The sequence below is a fragment of the Mesoplodon densirostris genome, chromosome 16 (assembly GCF_025265405.1).
Source record: "Mesoplodon densirostris isolate mMesDen1 chromosome 16, mMesDen1 primary haplotype, whole genome shotgun sequence".
NCBI lineage: Eukaryota > Metazoa > Chordata > Mammalia > Artiodactyla > Ziphiidae > Mesoplodon > Mesoplodon densirostris.
Genome location: NC_082676.1, coordinates 50,851,155 through 50,869,938, shown reverse-complemented (window position 1 = coordinate 50,869,938; position 18,784 = coordinate 50,851,155). Strand labels below are relative to the sequence as shown.

At 43.3% G+C, this 18,784-nt stretch overlaps 1 protein-coding gene across 1 annotated transcript in view; it reads right to left on the bottom strand.

Annotated features, from left to right (window-relative positions):
• DNAH3 (dynein axonemal heavy chain 3) overlaps positions 1-18,784 on the bottom strand; it is a 184,686-nt gene that overhangs the window by 35,445 nt on the left and 130,457 nt on the right. The window contains 8 exon segments of the mRNA XM_060079218.1: positions 2,086-2,284; positions 6,917-7,099; positions 9,080-9,296; positions 11,223-11,388; positions 12,843-13,509; positions 14,794-14,937; positions 15,183-15,339; positions 15,421-15,544. Of these exon segments, the coding sequence (XP_059935201.1) occupies positions 2,086-2,284; positions 6,917-7,099; positions 9,080-9,296; positions 11,223-11,388; positions 12,843-13,509; positions 14,794-14,937; positions 15,183-15,339; positions 15,421-15,544 (1,857 nt within the window).

Sequence of the window (18,784 nt, the reverse complement as noted above, 5' to 3'; positions counted from 1 at the left end):
CAACAGGTCAAATATGTCCTATTCCTAAAGCAAGATTTGACACCAAACAAATATTTCCCATGAAAGTTTTTTTTTTTTTTTTTTGTGGTACGCGGGCCTCTCACTGTTTTGGCCTCTCCCGTTGCGGAGCACAGGCTCCGGACGCGCAGGATCAGTGGCCATGGCTCACAGGCCCAGCCGCTCCGCGGCACGTGGGATCTTCCCAGACCGGGGCACGAACCCATGTCCCCTGCATTGGCAGGTGGACTCTCAACCAGTGTGCCACCAGGGAAGCCCCCATGGAAGTTGTTGTCTGCATTCTAGGAAATGATCTGCTTTGTTTAAATTCACGGCACCCAAAACTAATTTAACTGCTCTTCTGCCCCGTCCCAATGTACTGGCTAAATTCTGTGGATTACATGAATAGTACACAAAATTCACTTCAATTTTAAAATAAGAAAGGTGAATGATGCATCCTGTGCCCACCATCAATGATCCAAGAAGAGAACTGATTTTTTGTGACCTGGCCATGCTTTGCGTATCTCAGCAGTTCTCAATCCTGGCTGCACCTTAGAATCACCTGGGAGCTTTAAGAAAAATACTAATGCTCAGTCCACACCCTAGACCAAAGGAATAAGAATCTCTAGGAGTGGGGGCAGGGGCTTTAGCATTCTTTAAGCTGCCAGGTGATTCCAGGGTGCAGCCAGATTATACCTCAGCTGCTTCCCTAGAGGAGTCTCCTGTAATGTCTGCTCCCTGCTTGTCCATCCTTTGCATTTCTTCATGTGGTTTTTGGCCTGAAACCAGCCAGGGAAGAGGGAATGCTAAACAATGGGAAGCAGAAGGCAGAGTCTCCCAAATGAGGGATCAGAAATTTCTAACATATCCGAAGGAATGGAGGAACAGCAGGACTGTTTGAAGGATACGAGGATTCAAAAGATAGGAAATATCACTGGAGATGGTTTATAAAGTCCTTGTTCAATTCTAAGACACTGGTTTTACTGCAAGATCCTACATCTAATTTGGATTTTAAGAATGAATTTTCACCTATTCATGCTTCTAAGGCTTGATTATATAAGCTTTCCTCTTTCCCTCTCCTATTCCTTTCTCCCCTCTTCTAAGTTTCTGTTTCCTTGTCTTCCTCAGGCCCATCAGTTTCAGTCTTTCCCTCCCTTGCCCCTCCCTGTCTCTCTCCCTCTAATCCTTCACCAGCAGCTCATGTTCCTCCTCACCCCGTCCCCAACCCAGACCTCTCCTGTTCTCTCTGTGTCTTTGTCTCCCTGTCTCTGTCTCTCTTCTTTCTGGTCTCTTTTCTTCCCACTCACTCTCTGTTTTCGTATGTCTCTGTATCTCTGGGGGTCTCTGTCTCCATTTCTCACTTTCAGCTTTTCTGTCTCTCTGCCTGTTTTTGTTTCTCTCTCCCGCCCATATCTTTCTCTTTCCGTCTCTCTGTATCTGACATTGTAAGAGTCTCTCCCTCCCTCATTCACCTCCCCACCTTTTGTCTTTCTCCCTCCTGATTTCTTTCCCTCCCAACCTCCCTCTCCTGTTCACTATCTGTTCGTGTCTATGTGCATGCATATGAAGGCATCTAGGTGTCCGGGTCTCTCCCCATTTATTTCTCAGTCTCTATCTCTTTCTCTCCATCTCTCTCCCTCTCTCTCTCTCTGTCTCTTTATCTTTTTTTCCTCTGGGTATCTCTTTCCATGTCTCTTTTTCTGTTTCTCCCTTATCTTTCTCTCTAGCTCTTTCTGTTTCTCTCTCTTCCTCTCACCCACACACTACTCTGTGTGCTTGCTCTCTATCAGTCCTCTTGTCTCCATGACCTTCATTTTTGTAACGATTTGTAGGCAGGGGCCTTGACTGAGCTTGGCTTCACCCAAAGATGCCTGCATTTTCCTTACTGACTGAGAGGAGAGAGGATGGTGAAGAAACACAAGTGAGCGCACACGCATCCTAGTGCCTTTCTTATTTCCCCTGAGACACCACGATACTGCCTGCAGGCCTGGGGCCGGATGAGCGGGGGTGCTGGCAGCCTTCCTGCCAGGGGAGCACAGCCCGTGCAGGCCGCTGGGTCGGGAGGGGTGCTGGGCGGGGTGCGGTTACCGCTGCCACTGGAGTCTGGCTTCCTCTCTGGTCTCAGCCCCTTCAACACACAGATGCTCTCCATGACCAGCTTGACAGGACCTGGTGGGATCTGCATCGACTTCACCAGTGAGATGTCTGCTGGGTTCAGGGTGTCCAGTGCAGCGAGTGCAGCCTCCAGGGCCGGCATCGCCTCTGCCACATCCCCTTCACATTTGTTCTGCAGGCGGCACAGAGACAGAAGGGGTGAGTGCCTGGTGCCCGGCACACTGGGGGTGAAGCAAGCTCTGCTCCTGGGGGAAGCAGCAGAAGTGATAAGAGGTGCCTCCCACCCCAGTGTCCTTCCAGGACACTGCTCCATCCCGGAGGTTTGCATGGCGAGGGTGGCTCTCACAGGCAGCAGGGAAGCATGCATGCATTTGGGAGCTGTGGTTTGGATGCCTTGGACATTTGAGAATTTACCAGTTTTGCGATCTTAAAAGAATCAAGCTTTAGGTTTTTAACGAATTCCCAAGAGATATATGCAGTGAGTGACCTCATACCCATTGACCAAGGATGGGTTGAGAAGATGAGGTAAAGAATGAAGCCTAGGGGTGAGTGACAGATGGGAAAGGGATTAGGGCAAGTTTGGGGAAGAATAAGGCATGAGGGGTGGGAGAATGTCAGAGATGGGGTGAGGGTCTGGGATGCACTGTAGCTCAGAGATGGGGTAGGCGTGGAGCTGGGGACAGGGTGGAGTTTAAGGCAAGACTTTAAGGAGGAGGAATGGGGATAGAGATTAGAGCTGGATAGTGAGTTCTGGGAAAAGGAGACCGTATATGTTTTGTCCATTATTTCTTTGTTTGAAAACAAAGCTAATATAATGGAATATTATTCAGCCATAAAAAGAAATGAAGTAACAATTCATGCAACAACACGGATAAACCTTGAGAACATTATGCTAAGTGAAAGCAGCCAGATAGACACAAAATGCCACCTGCTCTATGATTCCATTCACATGAAATGTGCATAAAAGGAAAATCTACAGAGGCAGAAGGTAGGTTAGTGGTTGCCAGGGGCTGGGGAGAGGGAGAAATGGCTAGTGACTGCTAATGGGTACAGGTTTCTTTTTGGGTAATGAAAATGTTCTAGAAGTAGATAGTGGTGACTGTTGTACAACTTTGTGAATATACTAAAACCTCTGAATTGCATGATTTAAAAAGGTGAATATCAATGGTATGTGAATTATATCTCAATTTTTTTTAAAAAAGGGGAGATTATAAGATTTCAGAATTTTATAGATTACAGTTGGCCCTCTGTACCCGTAGATTTGGAACCACGGGTCCAGAGGGCAGACTGCAGGGGCTTGAGCATCTGTGGATTTTGGTATCTGTGGGGTCAGGGGCCGGGGGGCGGTGGGGAGGGCTGGACCCAATCCCCTGCAAATACAACTGCATTTAGCAGCTCAATTACCAAATCTTCCTCCAATAACAACAATGAAACGAGGACTCGAGAAGTAAAATGAGTTAGCCAAGGTCACAAAGTTGGTTAGTCAACGAGCCAAGCTCCAACCCTGGGCCCCTGGCTCCCCACTCAGTGAATTTTCTGTTAATCTCCCAGCGCAGGGACTGACTGATCACACAGCCATGACTGAAGTGAAACTTCAAAAGAGAATGGTAAAAGCAGCATGTGTCGAAGTCTATGTCCTGCACGTTTATTGTGATAAGCAAACAAAATAAAGGAGGTTCCACCTTCTTACATACAGGTGTGTGCACATGTGTATATATACACGCGTGTGTATATCATGGATTCTTTATTTGAGGTTTTCTGCTTTTCCTATAAACTTATAGCAAGGTTTTATTTGGCTTCCTTATATTAACCCCCACCCCCAGATGAGCCACGTTAGATGTCCCCAGTATCAAAATGGAGCGTCCTGCTTTGGACGGTAAGAATGGCTCAGTCCCAGGGGCAATTTAGTTTGCCCCTTCTTCAGCCCTAGGATATGTGCCAGAGTGCAAGACAAGGAGAAGGACCAGAGCTGACCCCTGCTGCTTCTCATGACCAGCTTCAGAAAGGGTGTGGTGGCAGAGGAGACTACAGGTATTGGCTCAGCTACATCTTTGGATTCTCAGTAGATTTCAACCATCCCAGGTGCCCCTGGTGTCCTATTATTGATAGTTCTGTGTCACTTTCTTATAATGTGCCAGACAACTAGTGGCCCGCGTTCACATTATGCCTCCCAGTGGCCCGGTAGCTCTGCTTCTTTCCTAAGGGTAAGGCATGGATTCTAGCAAGTTTGTTTGTTAAGTGACTCTAAAAGGCCTCTAATTGTAACATTATCTCTAGCAGTGATTCTCAACCCTGACTCTGCATCAGAGTCACTGAGGAGCATTTAGGACATCCTCATGGTCAGGCTCCACACCCAGAGACTCTGATTCATTCAGTCTGGGTGGGGTCTGGGCATTTGCATTTTTAAAACTCCAAAGCTCTGTTGAGAGATTCCAGTTGATACTCTGGAAACACTGAAAACAAGGCAGGAAGGAACAGACTTCAATGCCCAATAGGGGAATGGCTACTTGATAGGTGAAGCACCTACTTAAAATGGTCATTAAAATGATTATATGACATTTTGGAAAAACATTTGTGATAAGCTGTTAAGGAAATTAAAAAGCATAAAGCAAATTACAATTATGCTATGATTGCAATAACAAAACTATCCATGTGTACAGACAGGAACTAAAGGAAAACTTGGAAAATTGGAAAGGTGTTAAAGCTGAGCTCTTAAATATTCTTTTGTATGTGTTATGACACAATTTGTTTCTATGATAAAAAAAATTATAATTAAAAACTACTTCTGGGCTTCCCTGGTGGCGCAGTGGTTGAGAGTCTGCCTGCCGATGCAGGGGACGCGGGTTCGTTCCCCGGTCCTGGAGGGTCCCACATGCCCTGGAGTGGCTGGGCCTGTGAGCCGTGGCTGCTGACCCTGCGCATCCTGAGCCTGTGCCCCGCAGCGGGAGAGGCCACAACAGTGAGAGGCCCGCGTACTGCAAAAAAAAAAAAAAAAAAAAAAAAGACTTCTGTGGGGACTTCTCTGGTGATCCAGTTGTTGAGAATCCGCCTTACAATGCAGGGGGTGCAGGTTCGATCTCTGGTCGGGAAGCTAAGATCTCACATGCCACAGGGTGGGGCAACTAAGCCCGCACGCAGCAACTACTGAGCTCACCAGCCACAACTAGAGAGAAGCGCGTGAGTCCGCACGCTCTGGAGCCCACATGCTGCACAATGAAGATCCCACGTGTGGGCTGCAACTAAGACCTGACACAGGCCCCTCCAAAAAAAACACCCCAAAAAATAAAATAGGGCCTCCCTGGTGGCGCAGTGGTTAAGAGTCCGCCTGCCGATGCAGGGGATACGGGTTCGTGCCCCGGTCTGGGAGGATCCCATATGCCGCGGAGCGGCTGGGCCCGTGAGCCATGGCCGCTGGGCCTGCGCATCCGGAGCCTGTGCTCCGCAACGGGAGAGGCCACAACAGTGAGAGGCCCGCATACCGCAAAAAGAAAAAAAAAAAAATAATAAAATAAAATAAAATAAAATAAAATAAAATAAAATAAAATAAAAATGACCTCTGTGGCTTAGCAGTGCACAGAGCAGCAGGGCTGTTTGAGGCGTGTGAAGCACAGTGCTTGCAGATGAAATGTAATCAACTCTGCAGTACTCGTGACATCATTTATTATCCTTGTTATGGGGGAAAGAAATGATACATTAGCTTAAAAAGAATCGACCAGGGCTTCCCTGGTGGCGCAGTGGTTGAGAGTCTGCCTGCTGATACAGGGGACACGGGTTTGTGCCCCGGTCCAGGAGGATCCCACATGTCGCGGAGCGGCTGGGCCAGTGAGCCATGGCCACTGAGCCTGCGCGTCCGGAGCCTGTGCTCTGCAACGGGAGAGGCTACAACAGTGAGTGGCCCGCGTACCGCAAAAAAAAAAAAAAAAAAAAAAAAAAAAAGAATCGACCAATGTAAGCAAACCATTTTACTTGGAAGCAAGCTCTTGTTTGAAGAATGGTCAGAAGAATTTTCTAACTGCTAAGTTGAGACACAGGGACAAGCATCTTCAGCTAAGTGCCAAGAGCCCTGGAGTCTGATCCTACCAACTAGCTGTGTGGCTCTGCAAAGTCAATTTACCACTGAACCTCAGTGTTGTTGACTTCTAGACATTGATGGCTGTCATTAGTAAGTCCAAAGTCATTGTGATAATGGAACCGTATACTTGAAAGTGCTTGGGGAAATATATAACATGAACATTAATCAGATTTTCTTCTAATACCTGAATATAGGTGAAGCCCTTCCCAGGACTGTTCTTCTTTGGTATAAGAATTACCTTCAAATGGGGTCCTCTAGATTCAACAATCTGTCATTTGACAAATATTTACTCCACACCTATGACATGCCAGCCACATTTGAGCAAAAACATGATTGAGGTGAAGGAGATAGCCAGAGGGAACAGCCAGTGCAAGGGCCCTGGGATGGGAACATGCCTTTTGTTTGTTTGGGGAATAGCTAGGAGGCTGGTGTGGCCAGAAGAGTCAATGAGGGGAAAGTAATAAGAGATAAGGTTAGATCTCGTTGGGGCTTATAGGACTTGACTCTGAGTGAGATGGAGAGTATTTGTAAAACAATAATGCTTCCTGGAGAGAGCCAGGTGTCATTTACTAGCTATGTGATGCTGGGAAAGCATCCTTTCAAGCCTCACATTTTTCCTCTGCAAGATGGGCATGACCGTGCATATTCTGCAAGACTTTGTTAGGCTCTAGTGAGATAACAGATGAACCCTGAAAATGCTGATTCCCTTTCTTCTCTCTCAGCAGTTTATACCTTGATTCCTTGAGCAATGGCGGCAGCAGTATTGGCTTCTTCTTCATCGGCTTGCACCAGAAGTTTCTTGGCATCGGCTTCTCGCGTCTCCCCTTCAATTTTCACCATCATCTTAGCGGTCTCCTCAGAGGTCTGAATGAGTTGGGGTTGGAGGGCAGTCAGTTCTACTTGCATGACGGCCACCTAACAAGGAGAGGAAGGTGGGAGGGGTGCAGGGTCAGCTGTGTCAATGCCGAAAATGGCATGGCTGGCAAAAGTTGAAACGATTCTCTAACCTGTGATACACGCAGAAAATACTAATGATTTTAATGGTACTGGGTACATATTTGTTGGCTGGAGTTTCTCTCTTTGATCTTTCAATATTTCGTTACTGAGTTCATGCTATGTGTTGTAGTTACCAAGTTCTGTGGTAGGCACTATACATATAACAGTAAACAAAAAAATTTTTTTTAAAGATACAACACTTAAAAAAAGATATCCCTCCTGCATTGAGCCTACACTCTAGTGTTGGGGGCAGCGAAAGACAGAACAAAAGTAAGTTAGGGGGAAAAAAACTCTACATTTTTTAAGGCTGTGAAGGAATCATACATGGCTGAGAGAGCTGGGATAGAAGGAACTTTCAAGGGCATTTTTTCCCAACAGTCTGATGCTCTCTCTCTAGAAAATTCCTGCCAAGTAGTTTTCTGGCCACTGTTTGAACACTCCTATGGTGGGGAGCTCGCCACCTCTCAGGGGAGCTGGGCCATTTTTCAGGCAGCTGAACACATTAGATTTCCTGATAAGGAGCTGGAATTTACCCCCAGGCAGTTTTTCCCCACTGGTCATGATTCTGCCTTCTAAGGCAGCTCAGATGCTTATCTGAAGAGAGTTTCATGACCTTGAAGCCACTGTCCACAGAAAGCCCACATGAGAGAAGAAGCATAGCATGCTGGCCTGATTAGGAACACAGACACTGCAGTCACGCAGACCTAAGTTTCAGTTTTGGCCTCACAACTTGCACCAGCTACTCACCAAGCTGTGTGATCCTGGGCAAGTTGCCTGGCCTCTCTGGGTCCTTGATCTCTGTGTGTAATGTGGTGATCACAGTACTTTCCTCATATAGAGCACCAGGCATGTGGTAGGGCTCAAGTAATGTTAATTGGCACCACATTCTCTTTACTGGTCTAGACTGTCTCAGGTCATTTTGCTGCTCAACACAGTTGTTTGCTCACCCTTGTCTGGATAGACTCCAATTTTCAGCATCTCTCTAAAAGCTAAGGACCCTGAATTGGACCCAGCAACTGCAGGAGCAGAGCAACAGAGGCATCTCTGATGTTCTTTCCCATCCCTGTGCTGCGCGTTGGTGGGTCTGCTACACTCAGTGACAGGTCAACCTACTGCAAACCATTCAGGTGCCTGAGTTCTTTTTTTAATGTTTTTATTGGAGTATAAATGCTTTACAGTGGTGTGTTAGTTTCTGCTTTATAACGAAGTGAATCAGTTATACATATACATATATCCCTTCCTTAGTTCTTTATTGGTGCTGAAAACCCACGTCTTAATATGGTTTTGTCAAGTGGCTCAAGCACACATCAGTTACTAATTTATACGCCAGGCATTTTGCTAAGGGTTACACTGTGTCACCTCATTTAATCTTCACAATAGCCCTATGAAGTGACGACTGTTCTTATCACTTCTTTTTATAGAAGAGGGAACTAAGGCTCTAAGAGGTGAAATAACAACTTCAAGGTTCTGTAGCTGATAAGTTATAAAGCTGGAATGTGAGTCCGGGCCCTGCTCTTAACCACTGCCTTATTCTGCCCAGTTCCCCACGAGAGTATCCAGGGCTGGGGCAAGGGTGAGGTGAGTAAGGCACTTGCCTTGGGCACAAAATTTAAGGGGGCTCCAAAACACTCAGTATTCAAGATAAATAGTATTTTACTGTAATGTTGTAAAAAGTTAAAATGAGTTCAAAAAGATCCATGATGAACAAAACATCAAAACCTTAAAGACAGACAGGGCTGGGTTTAGGCCAAGCAAGTGAGGTGAGTTCTGCGAGCACAGGGTCAGAGGCTGTCTTTATTTTATTTGGTGCTCTCTTGACTTCTGCACCTGAACAAGTGCTTTACCGCATCCAATTAGTCTTGGACCTCTTTGTCCCTGTACTATTTTGGCAGCGCTCACCTGTGAAGTGGCAAATTCAAGTTTCTGCAGGCCTGTCCAGTAGCAGTTCCTCATCATATCCACCTCTTGCCTCTTCCTATTCAGGAGCGTCTTGAAGGTTAGGATCAATTCGAGGTAGGAGGTGGGGGTAACATAGTTGTGTCTGCGAAGTGTGTCGTAATAATCAAGCGACAGCTTTTTTGCACTCTCCTGGAAATATTTGCACATGGAGATGACCCTGCCGAGGACACAAAGGTGGTTAGGCAGGCCCAACTTGCTCCAGAGAGATCCAGTACAGCCTTGGTTCACAGATGAGGATGTGAGAAAGCCACTCACTATGGCCCACTAGAATCCCAAATTCTCTGAAGCATGTCAACAGAGCCTCGAGAATGATTGGGGGAGTATCTATTCTTACTAGAATGATCTTTGATTAGGTAATTTCTATCTTTAATCACTTTTGTGACTCACCAGGACTTAAGCTGGAGCTCTTAACCTTTGTCAGTTTGGTGAAGCCTCTGGACTTTGCAGAATAATGTTTTAAAATGCATAAAATAATATATAGATGGTTACAAAGGAAATCAATTATGTTGAAAGAGTTTTCAAAATATTTTAAAAACCAAATTTATGATATAGTAATATGTGTGCTTTTATTTATGCATTAAATCAGGGATCAGCAGACTTTTCCTGGTAAGGACCAGATAGTAAATATTTTAGGCTTTGTGGGACGACTTCCCTGGTGGTCCAGTGGTAAAGAATCTACCTTCCAATGCAGGGGACGTGGGTTTGATCCCCGGTCAGGGAACTAAGATCCCACATGCCGCAGGGCAACTAAGCCTGCACCGCAACTACTGAGCTCATGCACCTCACCTAGAGAGCCTGTGTGCCGCAAACTACAGAGCCCATGTGCTCTGGAGCCGCATGCCAAAACTACAGAGCCCATGTACCCTGGAGCCTGTGCGCCACAACTAGAGAGAAGTCTGTGAGCCACAAAAAAGAGCCCGTGCGCTGCAATGAAAGATCCTGCATGCCTCAGCCAAGGTCCCATGTGCCACAACTAAGACCCAACACAGCCAAAAATTAAAAAAAAAAAAATTTAGGCCTTGTGAGCCACATGGTCTCAAGAGCAACTATTCAACTCTGCCACTGTAGTGTGCATGGTTGTTTCCCAATAAAACATTATTTACGAAAATAGGCCGTGAACTAGACTTGGCCCATGGATCATCATTTGCCGACTGTGGCGTTAAATAGTAAGATTGGACAGTAGGTCTAACAACTACCATCATTTTGAAGGAAATGATATATTTGGGGCATCTCTAATGACTGAATGAGTTATGAAAATAACTGTGATTCCTACTGGTAACAAAGTCACACAATCCTACTGGGGTTTATTGCCTACATTCATCATTGAAAGAAATGCAAAGTATCAGTTAGATGTCAGTGAAAATGAAGATGTACTTTTTCCCCCACTCACATTCACTGTCCCTCTGAATTCTGTTCATGAGCCTATGGACCCAGGTTAAGGGTCTTCTGGCCTAGAGAACAAAGTTCAAAGTTCTTAAAAGCCATGAATATTCTGACCGCTACCTATTTCTTCATTTTCTATTCATTCATTTAATAAGCAGTAATTGAACCTACTATGTACCAGGCACTTGCTAGGCACTAAGGATACAGAAGTATATAGGAAGGTGATAGGACCCCTGCCTTCATGGGACACCTAGAGTGGTCAACAGTCTTAACCCTTCTCTTACTGTAGCCAAAATTCAGTGCTTTATTTTTTTCGTTTGTATATCATCTGTGCTTTATACAAAAAAAGAGTAAGTTATTTTCATAACAAAAAATCCTCAAAAGAACCAGTTTTCATCCCCTTGGCAGCAGTATCACCCCTCTTGAGAATGCATGCTCTAAGACTATTGAAATAGCTATAGTATTATATCCAGGTTCTCATAGCTATGACAACAGTGCATCTCTAGGACAATTCTGAACAATGAAATGTTATTCTTTTTCAGCAAAGGTGCTTTATTAAATATCTAAATGTGATTTTAAAATATAAGACATTTTCTATACATAAAATGATAAGTTTTGAAACAGCAACAAGAATAGAGCCAATATCTAGATTTTCATTTGAAATATTTGGTTGCCGTACTAAAATGCAGCCAACACTTACTCTCTCCGAATATTGTCATCGAGCTCCACATCTTCTAGAAATGTGTTGGCTACCAATTCCAGGGCATCTGTGGGCCAAGACTGGAACCAGTCAATTTTGCAGCAATTGATCAGGGAAGGGAACATCCGCAGGCAGTTCCGGAAGGCGTCCCCAATTGGACTCATGGCTAATGAAAAGTAAACTTCGTTAGTTCTCTTTCTCCAAGTCAGGGAGGCTGAAAGGGACAGGCAGGTCTTTGCAAGGATTCTGGTGGGGTAAGGGAGCAGTCATGTTTCCTATTGGCACTCCAGGGTGTGATTGGGAATAGTCAGGATGAGTGCCTGGGAAGCACAGGGGAATCCTGGGATATTTTCAGGAAACTTTGTGATGGGAATTCAGTTTATTACAACACCTTCTGGCTCGTCTCCAGTATCCACATTGTCCCTTCCAGATCCTTAGGGTCACATAGCCAGAGTGGTTTGAGCCCTTTGACCCACGTGCTCTGTTTGTTCTGACTCAGAGACATAACGGAGTTGTGGGGCCATCAGCTTGTTTCTGACCCCATCCCCATCCAACCACAAAGGTCGGATTCTATGCCCCAAATTCTGTTCACTGTTTATTTAGACCCAGTGTGGTGGGAGGAAGCATAATGCACAGGTGAAAGTGTGAGGAGGTCAGCATGGCTAAAAAAGAGAGAAGGGGAAGCTTGGTTGGAGATGAGAGTGGAGAGGATGCAGGGGACAGCCTGGCAGGTGGCCTTATAAGAATATAGGTTAAGGGCTTCCCTGGTGGCGCAGTGGTTGAGAGTCCGCCTGCCAATGCAGGGGACACGGGTTCGTGCCCCCGCCTCGGAAGATCCCACATGCCGCGGAGTGGCTGGGTCCATGAGCCATGGCCGCTGAGCCTGCGCGTCCGGAGCCTGTGCTCCGCAACGGGAGAGGCCACAACAGTGAGAGGCCCGCGTACCGCAAAAAAAAAAAAAAAAAAAAAAAAAAAAAGAATATAGGTTAGGAATTTTGGTCTTTATCTGAATAGAAAGCAATTTAGGTGTTTTAATTTGTGTATGTGTGTAAATATACAATGCTCACATTTGCAATACATGAAAAAAAAATCCCCATCCTGACTCAGTGGAACATAAAGGTCTGGAATGGACAGAGTGGACATAGAACAGTTAGAAGGCTGTAGAGGTGAGGTCTGGGTGAGATGGTAGTGGCTTAGCTAATATGAAGGTGGCAGAGATAGAGATAAGTGGGTAGATATGCAAGAGAGAAGGCAAAAATTGACAGGACATGGTAACAAGAGAGAAGTATTAAACATGACCGCTAAGTTTCTGGATAGATTGGAGATATCGTTCATAGAGAGAAGAACTCCAGGTGCTGTTCTGTGAGGTTGCCGGGTAATGTACTAAAAGGAAGGAGAGGGTTCAGAGGAGAATTCAGAGGACTGAGGAGAGTGGAAGAGGTTTAAAACAGTTGTTCAGGAGAGTGGAAGTCTCCAAAGGAATTCTAGGCACTGACCCGTGGGCGAGTGAGTGCCTTGGCTGGATCATTCCTGGCACCACTGTAAGAGGAATGGGCTTAAGGCACAAGAGATCCTGAAATACCCAGAGGGAAAGGGCAAACCGAATTTGCTTCTTCTTACCAAGGACAATGTGAAGGTTGTTTTTCACTCTCTCGATAAAGAAGTTACACATAGAAAGAGGAGTGGCTTCGATCTTCTCGCTTTCTGTCCTTGCTGCCATTTGCATCTTCTCCACAAGGTCAGCCTTCTCGTCAGCGGGGAAGATGTTGGGCACGTCTTCCGTGTTCAGAAGCACGTTGATGTCCTCAATGAATGACTCGTCCTTGATCTGGTTATCGGTGAGGAGGAACACAGTACTCTTGGAGGCCACACCGACCTGCAGCATGATCTTCCTCAGGTCCTCTCGCCAGTCATTGCCTGAGTAGCTCTTGGTGATCTCGATCTGGTACAGCTCATGTGAGTTCATGAATGTGGACAGTTTGCTGGCACTTTGCCACCCACTGCCCCCAATGCCCACCAGGAGCAAGTGGCCTTTGTCCTGCTTCAGGACCCTGCATATCCTGGAGATGTGCTCCATGGCGAACCTGAACATGACCAAGGACATGGGGGCCTTGCTGATGTTGTTGAACTCTTCCAGGTAATACTCCATGACCACTTTGAGTTGTTTTAAGTCAGTGATCTCAACATAGATTTTTTGGTCACTTTCTGGCTTGAAGAAATCTCCAAAGAAGAGGCTACGGATATTACCATCAACTATCTTTCCAGCGGGTGACAGGTGGATGAGGACCTGTGGGAAAGGCAAGTCTCAGCTAGGCATTCAGCCAGTAGCCCCAGCCACCATGGTGCTGGGAGGTGTAGAGGGAGGGAGCAGGGGATGTATTTGTTTCCTCTGAGCATTCTTCAAAGTCATGGTTCATCAACATTTTTCTTTTCTTTAAACAAAATATGTGGATCTCATGGTTGTAAAGACTATGATGAAAGGACATTTGAGAAAAGAGTGTGAAAGCAAGGGTCAATCTGTTTGCTAAGTGATTAAAATATTGGTGGTCAGATTGTAAGATCCCAAGAGGAGGTAGTCGAAAGATGGCATCATTTTTAATGTACTTGTTCTTTCACCAAATAGAAGTGCAGGCATTTCCCTGGTCCCCACTCTGTACCTAGAGTAGAAATGTTTTATTTTTATTTCTTTATTTAAATTTTATTTATTTTATTGATTGATTGGCTGCATTGGGTCTTTGTTGCTGCGCACGGGCTTTCTCTAGTTGTGGTGAGCGGGGGCTACTCCTCGTTGCGGTGCATGGGCTTCTCATTGCGGTGGCTTCTCTTGTTGCTGGAGCACGGGCTCTAGAGTGCAGGCTCAGTAGTTGCGGCGCATGGGCGTAGTTGCTCCGCGGCATGTGGGATCTTCCCGGATCAGGGCTCGAACCCATGTCCCCGGCATTGGCAGGCAGATTCTTAACCACTGCGCCACCAGGGAAGCCCTAGAGCAGGAATGTTTTAGATGCCTCTTCTTCCTGATATTAGAAACTGGCAGTGCTTTTGCACTTGGCCTCTGGATGCAACATGAAACACTTGCAATTTTTTCTATGGAGAAATCGTAGCTTCTTAAGAATAGAGGTGGAACTAGATGATGCAAATACATAGGCTTAAAACTTCTTATATCAAAATAGAAAAGAGAAAATATTTACAAATGGGAAACCATGACAATCTTTCACTCGGGCTTTACCAGGGCATCAATCAAACCATGAAAATTCATGGTGTATTTATTTCTCAACTCACAAATTAACTGACCTTGCAAATGCATTTTACATTAATCATAAACAATAAAATCATATCATAAATCATAAGTTTGAATGTATCCAAACTTACATGTTACCAGGGAAGTGAAGTGAAAATGGGCCAACTATTATATCACCAAATTGAGTGATTAGTTGGCTCAATACACTGTTTCTTGAGATTCAGAAAGTGGAGCTGTAAGTCTCTAGTAGGAAGACAATCTGAGATCTGAGACTAGCATGATAAAATATTTGGGGCAATTTCTGAGGCCAAATGATCACAGGGTCTGGCTTACCTTTTCCACAGACTGTTTGAAGCAATTGGAGGTGGTTTCCCTCACCGTGTTGAAAAAGACCTGTCTGTCCTCATGATCAATCAGACGGTCATAGAAGACCCGGTAAACCTCATGGATCCAAAGCCGGATAAATTTTTCTACATCCTGAAAATCCAGTTAATTATTTGAATAAATGGCAGGTGGTGACTGAGGTGGTAGTTCTCAAATAGTTTCTAAATCCTGGGGTCGATATGGGGCTTTAATGAGATAATGCTTACAAAATACTTAGCACAATGCTTAGCATAGATTAAATGCTTGATAGAAGTTAGATATTACTCTTATCATTGTATATTCCATGTAGCCAAGGATATCACTGAATGAACTTGATAACAGAAATGATAGCGGCTGACCTGTAGGTGGGTATGAGGGCAGAGCAATACCCCTTGGATCACCCGTGAGAAGTCCCGCAGGTTAAAGACATAGTGTGACTTGGAGGGAGTTGGCAAGAAATTCTCCACTGCAGCTTTATAAATTGTCATCGTAGCTTGTACCAGCAACTTTCCATACCTTGGGAGGAAGGAGAAGGCAGACCAGTTAAAGAGGGGCCAGAACTGAGGACCCCAGGCCAATAACACAGGAACCTCTTACCTTAAGAACATCACATCAAACCCTTTTCCAAAGTGCCAGTCAGCGATTGAATTGAAAATCTTGGTTAAAATGTCATCCTCAAAGGCATTGATGGAAATGATATTCAGATGGCGAGTGAATCGTCCTGGAAAACATGCACAGGTATGAGTGTGCATATATTCTCACACTTACCTCCTGGGCCTAGAGATCCTGAGATATAGAAGAGTTTTCCCTCTGCCTTAATGTTCTAGAGCTGTGCTGTCCAATATGGCAGCCTTATGAAAATTAAATAACATTAAAATTTATTTCCTCAGTCTCACTTGCCACATTTCAACTACTCAAGAATAACATGTGACTAGTGGCTGTTGTATTGCACAGTACAGATATAGAACGTCTCCATGATTGCAGAAGTTCTGGTAATAGTGCTAGTCCAGTGCTCAAGGTTGTTAAAAGGTAAAGGCAATATATGGTCATTGTAAAATAATCAAACAATTCAGAAATACTTTTATAGAAAGTATCCCTTACCTCCCACACATGAAATCCATTCTCTCTCCCCTCCCCACTGTTAGTCTGACATTCTTACATCTCTGTATCTGTATCTATGTACCCAATGTTAGATATCCATATATTTATAGTTATACTATGTATCAGCTTTATTGAGATGTAATTCACATACTATACAATTCATCCATTTAAAGTACACAATTCAATGATTTTTTAGTATTTTAGCTGTGCAACCATTACCACAATCAATAGCAGAACATTTTAATCACCCCAAAAAGAAATCCTTTACCCACTAGCAGTCACTCCCCATTTCCTTGCAGCCCTTGACAACTAATAATCTATTTTTTGTCTCTATAGATTTGCCTGCATATCTTCTTTTAAAAGTATTTTTCTATATAAAGTAAAGCACAGATATAGAAAACCACACAAAACAAATGTATAGTTTAGTGAATCATTATAAAGTTAACATCCTTACATCTACCATCCATGTCAAGAAATACAACTTTGCCAGCCCTCTATAGAAGCCCCTCCATATATCCCATCCCAATCACAGACCTCTCCATTTCTCCCTCCAAAAGTTGCCACTATCCTGACTTTTAAAGTAATTGCTATCTTGCATCTTTATTAACCATGTGTTCATTTATAGATACCAGAGTTTAATCCCGCTAATTTAAAAAAATTGATATGTCTTTTAAGTCTCTTTTAATCTATAGGTTCCCCCCTCCATCCCTTTCTTTTATCTTCTATTGAATAGCTGGACTGTTTGATCTGTAGACGTTTCCACAGTCAGGATTTTGTTGATTGCATATTCATGGTGTAATTTATTTGGTTCCTCTGCCCTTCGTATTTCCTACCGATTTGCAGCTGTATCCAGAGACTTAATCAGATTCAGGTTCCATCTCTTTGGCCAGACTATAGGTGGTGGTGTAGTCCTTCATCAGAGGGCACATGATGTTGTCTCTCCCTTTGCAATGTTGGTAGCTACTGATTCTCAATGGCTAGATCCATTAATTCACTGAAGTTTGCCAAATGGTGATATTCTGATTCTATTATTTCTTTTTGATTTACTATATAGTTTATTAAAATATTAGGAATATTTTTAGAAAGGGACACTTCCCCTTCATCTACTATTTGCTTATACAGTGGTATACTTCATATAAGAAAGTCAAAATAAATGCTTGCTTCTTTCCATTTATTTATCAGTTTTCAAGATAATGAACTGGTTTTTTATCATCCTCTGAAGATGACCAGGTATGATTGTTATTACTGATTCATAGATTTAAATATCTTATGATAAATTTCAATCCATTTAAATTACTATCATTGTTGAAGCTCAAATTTCCCCATATTTGCCAGTTAGAGCCTCCTTGTGTTGTTAACTGAATGCTTTTAACATGACTCTGTAGTCTTTGAAAGCTTTCTCATGATTGGATATATGAAAACGTTATAGGCATATATGAAGACGTTACAGGCATATCTTGTATATTTCCTGCCCCAGACATGCAATAAGCCATTTCTCCAAGAAGCCTGGTTTATTTTAGTAGGAAACTGGATTTCAAGACCACAGTCTGGGTGCTAAGAATTCTTATTGTTAATGAGTTGGGTATTACTTTTTAGACCTGGAACATGCGTTAGTACTGATATTTCAAATTTAGGACTCCAGAGCTTTTTTTAACTTCTTCTATATTACGTCTTGATTTCCTTTTCTCCACACTGAGTCCTGGTTCTCAAGGACACAAGGGACAGTAGAAACAGAAAATACTATAGTTACTCATTCATATAATCCTACTTTATACATACAACACACTCAGAATAAGAATATACTACTGCCACCAATTACAATAATGGAAGAGTTTAAAACTTCTTGTATGTGCTATCCTCATCCCCCTCCATTTTCAACTGTTCAATATCTACATCATCAAATCATATAGGCTTTGTATTTTATAATGTCTCCCATGTAGTCTTAGTACAACAAATAACCACATTAAGTAATGCTCACTACCAGTCGTTATATTGATCTTTTTATAGCTATTTTGATCATGTGAAACCAATTTTCTAATAGATTCCTGAGAAAGGGCTTATGCAAATAAGTCTCTGAGTTCTTGCATGTTGATAATAGTTTTTATTTTATACTTGAAGGTCAGCTTTTCTGGCAATAAAAGCCTTGACTCTCAGGTATCATAAATATGTTATTCCATTTTCTCTAGCATAAAGATTGCAGTTGAAAATTCTTAAGATGATCTAATTTTCTTTTTCTTTAAAGTCCAGTGATTTTACTAGTCTTGGTAATGATCATTTTTGAGTCTGTATTCTTAGGTACACAATGTACCTTTTCAATACATAATTTTCAAAAATACTTTTTTGGGGGGTGCATTTTATTGGATTATATTATATATTAGTTCTGTTTTCTTCTTCAAAGAAACTTCGGTTTTCTTCTTTAGACACTCCTGTTAGTTGTATGTTGGATTTTCTCTACCTAACTTTAATATTTGTTACTTTCTCTCAAACCTTTTAGTTCCTTTCTTCATTTCTAGAAAAAAATTTATTGTGATAAAATATACATAAAATTTACCATTTTAGCCATTTTTAAAATGTACAGTTTAGTGGCATCAAGCACATTCACATTGTTGTGTGAACATCACCACCACCTATCTCCAGAATCTTTTCATCTTCTGCAACTGAAACTCATTAAGCACTAACTTCCCATTTCCCTCTCCCTAGCCTCTGGTAACAACCATTCTACTTTTTGTCTCTGTGAACCTGAGTACCTCATATAAGTGGAATCATACAATATTTGTCCTTTTGTAACTGGCTTATTTCACTAACATAATGTCTTTAAGGTTCATCCATGTTGTAGTATGTCTTTATTTATTTTCTGATT